This window comes from Tasmannia lanceolata, unplaced genomic scaffold, assembly GCF_043159265.1.
Source record: "Tasmannia lanceolata isolate RefF3 unplaced genomic scaffold, GAP_Taslan_0.1 ptg000037l, whole genome shotgun sequence".
NCBI lineage: Eukaryota > Viridiplantae > Streptophyta > Magnoliopsida > Canellales > Winteraceae > Tasmannia > Tasmannia lanceolata.
The window spans coordinates 57,994,413-58,000,294 of NW_027518714.1; the positions used below are offsets into that span (position 1 = coordinate 57,994,413).

At 37.0% G+C, this 5,882-nt stretch overlaps 1 protein-coding gene across 1 annotated transcript; it reads right to left on the minus strand.

The window, feature by feature from the left end:
• Positions 1–3,323: 3,323 nt before the first annotated feature.
• On the minus strand, positions 3,324–5,511 carry LOC143860760 (thylakoid lumenal 17.9 kDa protein, chloroplast). The gene is made up of 4 exons (XM_077371574.1): positions 5,213–5,511; positions 4,613–4,727; positions 4,238–4,307; positions 3,324–3,663 (listed from the first exon to the last, which is right to left on the minus strand). Exons 1-4 carry the CDS (start codon positions 5,494–5,496, stop codon positions 3,443–3,445), a joined length of 690 nt encoding a protein of 229 aa, XP_077227689.1. The 5' UTR covers positions 5,497–5,511; the 3' UTR covers positions 3,324–3,442.
• Positions 5,512–5,882: the final 371 nt, after the last annotated feature.

Below are 5,882 nucleotides of genomic sequence, written 5' to 3' on the forward strand. Positions count from 1 at the left end.
TTAAATCCAATTGAAATATAGGTATGTTTGGGTACCATTTTGAGCCTTTTTATAGTGTGTTTTGTGAAACTTTAATAACAGAGTAAATGACTGAAATTTACCTCTGACGATTAAATCTTGATTCTACGATCTGATCTAGTAACCATGATCCGCTAATGCTTGATGGCTAGATTGATGGAATCACATGCCCTTTTCTTTGTCATAGAAGGGACCCTTAAGATGGAATATTTTCAACTCTTAAGGTACTCCTCCCATCAAAGATAGATAGATATTTATAAAGAATTATGTGGATTAAAACTAAAAGTCCTAATCTGGCCAAACCACTAATTTTGATTTTCTTTATTCGTATAAAGGATATTGATGGTATTTATCATATAAAACTCATTTACAAATAAAACACTAAAGTAGAGATTTATTAGGGAGTTGTCCATCCAACTTTATCGTGTGAGTCCCATGTGGGCGACACAACCTTAATGGCAGTGCTGTCAGTCACATGATAAATGTTGTCTAACGAGGCAAATTGCAACCCAAAAATACATTTTAGGCCCAAATTTGTGTAAGCTGCAATGGTGACAATCTATTTTAGATTGTGTGTGTATAATTTGCATCCAAAGTTCAGATTCCAATTATATTTCACACTCGAAAAAGCCATAAAAAGGCTTCCTAGGTTGCATTTTACATGAGCATGAGAGCTTAGGGGAAGGGAAGAGCAAGAGATTGGAGGAGCATGTTAACTTTCCACTAGACAAATGACACCAAATCAATCCTAATAAGTTCGTGATTAAACATCTAAACCAGATCTATCATACCGAGTCCTAAATAGGTGAGACCTTCAGGATCAAGCATCTTCAGAATATTGAGAATATTGCATCATATTTCCATTATAGTTCCTGATAAGACCGGGTCCGGATACCTACATCCACGAGCGAGAACACGAACTTTCCCTGTATGTTTTGTTTCAGGTATATTGCTTGAATAATTTGCAGTACAAGAGCACTACATAACTAGCCATAAAACCTCCTAAAGGAAAGATCTCTATGGACCCAAGATTTTCTGCTTGATTGATCAGTTCTGGGATAGTACCTTTTTGAGTAAATTTACTTACATGTTTCTGCATGGCACTCACTTCTCAGTTCTTACCCCATAAGAGTTCAAAGACAAAGATTTCGCAAACTCATTGTTAGTCTCCCAATATTGCAAAAGGTTCAGTATTCAGCTCCAACAGGAAACTAGTACTGCATCGGAGTTCTGTTTGATTTTAGCTCACACTTGAAAGTATTTTCAGATTGAATGAAGTAATGGGTCAAATGCTTTGACACCAAAAGACGAATGGGACCTGCTAGTTTTTAAGTGGTTTATGCCCAAAATCCAGCTGTATTAGTTTTCTAAGAAGACTGATTAGCACAATTCAGGATTTGGAACGTCTTATAACAATTTATTAGTTTTCTCCCAGGCTGAGAATAAACACTAGTCACCAGTAGGTCAGCAATGGTGAAAAGAAAAGGAATGGACTGATCAAGGGAAAGCCACTTGCAGAAACAACACATACAGGGGAAACGAATGAGCTCACTATAAGGGCAGAGAGAAGGCCAATAAATCTAATAGAGGAAATAGGAAATAAAAAAAGGAACTCGAAGAGACAGAATTAAAAAGGGAGGAAAATGAAGATTATAAACCAAATTTGTCTGATGATGAACAAATGGGACTCACAAGATAAACCAACACTAGTTTAAATCTACGAACTGAGTTCATTAGGCTCGAATAAATGCTGGAATTTTTATTGCCTCCAAACTCCACTACAACAGATGAAAAGGCAATGGTGAAACATGCTGGGATACCATGTCAAATTTAGAACTAAAGGGTGAAAATTTTGCCCAACACAATTCAACTTCAAAATGAAAAATAACAAGGTATTAATATTCAATCATTGCCTTCAAGCTTAAGAACACAACAGGACATAAAATCTGCAACAATAAACATATGACCAAATCCCTTAACTAAGTGAAATCTCAATAATTCTAAAGGCATGCAACCTCTGTTAATGAACATCACTCTTCAATGCAGCAAGAAATCATTTCAAATCAAATCCAGTAAAAAAATAAGCTTGCATGAATGAGAGGGTCACCAAACCCAAGGAGGATCCCACTTAAATAGGATGATTTCTACTTGTCTCAAGCATCACACACTCTTTCACTGCTTGAAGACCAGGTTTTTTCTGAGCCTTCTTATTAGGCTCACTACTTTGTCTCATACTTGAGACACACAGCATTGCTTACACTCAGCTGGTTTGCATCCATTGTTGTTGTGCTGTCTATCTGTTACTTCGACATGCAGACTTGTCCTGTAAGCTTAGGAATCTATGATATGCATCAGTTTTGCACAACTGCGAGCTTACAGAACAAGGGCTGAGCTCCTAGAGATCTTCTCTTTGGATGATGGTTTGGAACTTTGGATACCTTTAATGCATTTCTAGACTACCTCGCATACAACTAGATTATACCCATACAAGAGAACAGCCCTTGATTGTTCTTTTCTCAACTACTTGAGAAGAATAGATCAAGCAGATGGATGCTTGATCCAGTTTACCACAACGACCTGCAAGTCCTCCAGGAAACAACTGCCCTTCTCAACTAGTTACACAATGAATCAATCACAAGAATGGTCAGTTTTTTCTTTACTTAACTCACCCATTTAAACATCATCAATTTGCAAATGGCTCAAGAGTTTACAAATGCAAGTATTTCAACAGGTTCATATGGGCATTGATCAAATAGTTTCCAATACTATTAGAATTTGGTCGAGCTTCCTAATTTTATTATATACAGACAGAAATGTATACAAACGCTGACCAGTCTGCAGTATTCGACACTGCCGTTAGCTATGTGTCAGCATTGTGTGTGTGTATCATATTTGCAATCCCTTGATTTACACTTTAATATATGAGAAAAGGGTTCCTGCGCTCGAGCGCAAATAGCTTATCTGCGCTCGAGTGCTGGAAACAGGGCGCATTGGGGGGGGGGGGGGGGGGGGGGGGGATCGGATGGGGGGTCTACCAAAAATCAGCTCCATTGGATCACCATAGGGTGTCCATTTGTGGGGCCAAAAATGGACAGATACTGTTTGTCCACAAATCTGTCCATTTTTGGCCCCACAAATGGACACCCTATCCATGAAAGGGCCCATCAAATGAATGCTTTGTATCCCATAAAAAACGTGGCCCCACCCTGTTTCTGTGCTCGAGCGCAGAAACCATTTCCTCTTAATATATATATATATATATATATGAGTGTGTGTGTGTACACACACACACACAGAGAGAGAGAGAGAGAGAGCTACTAAACTAGATATTCTATTAGATTTAATGGCGTTCAATGAATAAGGCAGAGCATGGAAAAGAATTGATTCGAGTATTCGACCTTTTGTACACAAAAGCTGAATAAGATTAGTCCATGTACTCAAACCTGGGCTCATTCCAACCCAGCTTTTCCAGGATTTTATTCATCCTTTCCTGCTGTCCCTTAGAATCACCGAAAGCCGTCGTGAAAGGGTAAACATATGTTACTTTTGTGGCCATAACTCTGTATGCAACCACATCTCTTTTCACCAAGAACTCAAGCACGTCGCGTCCAAAACCTCCATCTACCTCTACTTGGAGATATTTGCCTGATATATCATTTAAGGGATCATTTAATTAGCAAGGAAAGGCAGATAACTATTAGAAATACGATAATGACAGAACTAACTCAACTAGTCATATAAATAATTGCTGTGATTCTCTTATAATATACAGATTTATTATGATGCTTTTACATCAATATGTATGATATATTTTAAATGAATACACAACTCTATGCGCATACTATTGATGCGCGCTATAGTCAGAACATTATTCATGCAAAAAATAGTGTTTTTATAACTAAATTTTTATGAGGTGAAAAATAGTGCTTGACCTTAAAAATGCAACTAATTAATAATTACAAAAAACTAAGATCTGTATTGTATTTAATAACTATAGAGAAATTTACATGTATAAGATATTAGTAAGAGAAACATTTATAAGGTATTTAACAGTTAAAAGAAACTTACATTTATAAGGTTCTAAATGACTTCCTAAGATTTCTTATAAGATCAAGCCCTACAAAACTTCTAAGCAAATCTCTTTTAATTGAGCTCTTTTGATAGACACTAAGCTAAAAGACTGAAGCATATACTATACAGATTAATGTGATATAATTACCATCTGGGGTGTCTTCAGCGACCTGAATCTTAGCATTTTTCTGGGTCTCCAAAATGGCATCCCTCAATTTCTGCGGAATATTCAGAACCAAAAAGCTTCAATTCATGTGAAACAACCAATTACTCCAAAAGCTAGACTGTTGGTGCTGGTGTTATTTAATCACTATACTTCAACACTCCCCCTCACGCGTGGCCTTTTTTTTGGGTTGGCCATACACATAGATTTTTAATATCAAGGAGTTGTTGGATTTTGAACCCAGGAACTGCCATGAGGCAATGGCTCTGATACCATGTGAAACAACCAATTACTCAAAAACCTACAAGACCAAAAACTCAAATTCCTGAATTATAAAGATGATGATATCAACTCCTTTACCTGAACAGCATTCTCTGTATCATTCTCAGGAATCATCCATGGAAATCCAAAAGATGATGACTTTGGATTTGTCGATACACAACCTGGATTTGTTGAGGGACATGACCTAATTTTCCTGCAATAACGGCACTTGTCAGCCTAAACTTTGCAACTCAAGAAAACATTGAAATCGAAAAATGTTATGTGTCTAATTGGCCGTAACACAAATAAACAAAGAAAAAGAGAGAAAAAAGGCGTGGAAAGAGATTGATTCGAGGCAACTGGACCTCCTAATGGTTCAATTCGAGAGAACCATAACTCTCCTCAAACATAAGTTTCTGTTTTGGTTGCAAATTCTCTGCATTTTCATTAAGATTTAAGATATAACTTTTTAAATACAAGCACAAAGGATTGCCACATCACTACCCTATTAACCCACTTAAATGACACAAAAACAAAACACCCATAACTCTAAAACACATACCCACAGCTACAGAATAGCTAAATACTAACCCACCCCATATACACCACTAACATGAGCATATCAGAAAATTCAGATTCTTTCTTTTTTTTTGCAGAAATTTGAATACCCAAGAGAGATAATATGATTCCAGCAAATACCCATTTTCCAATCCGGTCTTCAGGTTCTGAGATTGTGAGAATGGAGTGGTGGGAGAGAGTAGAGAGGTCTGAGAATTCAGAGAAGGGATAGCTAAACAAGGCAAAGGAGAATTTAGGGTAAGGGCAACTGCTAAGGAAACTAGATTCGGTAGAAGAACGTTATGTAACTTTGATTTTTGAGAAGTAGCAGTTGGAAAATGAGGGGAATGAGAAGTTGAAGGATTTGAGTGCTTGGAGTGACAGATGGATGGAAATGTAGAGAGGAGGAGAACATTCAGACTCATTTTTGAAAAGGTTTGTTATCCTCCTGATAAAATATGAAGACAGAAGTGGCTTTGTAATACTTTTTCGAAATGACAAAGTTGCCCCTCAGTGGGAAAACAGAAAAATCATGATGATATGTCATTTGAAAAGGTGGAATTGGTAACCTATTCCGATTCCTGTTTGGTTAAAAAAAAATAAACGGAAAGAAGGGGCGGAATTGAAATGACACCGGAGTGGAATTAAGGCCTTTGGATTGCAGGTCATAGATTTCTTGATGAATTTTTTTTCTTCTAAGAAAATCTTTTTATTCCCACAATTCAGATGGTAATGATAAATTTTATTTGGGAGTTGATAGCCAATTTCGCTGAAAGCCATTTTGCAGCTGGCTTTTGAATGTGATAAATAG

What these genes read in the sequence shown, in the direction of transcription:
- LOC143860760 (XM_077371574.1), bottom strand. Translation starts at nt 5,496, where the DNA reads ATGAGTCTGAATGTTCTCCTCCTCTCTACATTTCCATCCATCTGTCAC. An exon ending in ATACAGAGAATGCTGTTCAG is followed by an intron (nt 4,308 to 4,612) that starts GTAAAGGAGTTG and finishes AATATTCCGCAG; the next exon opens with AAATTGAGGGATGCCATTTT. An exon ending in CGCTGAAGACACCCCAGATG is followed by an intron (nt 3,664 to 4,237) that starts GTAATTATATCA and finishes ATGATATATCAG; the next exon opens with GCAAATATCTCCAAGTAGAG.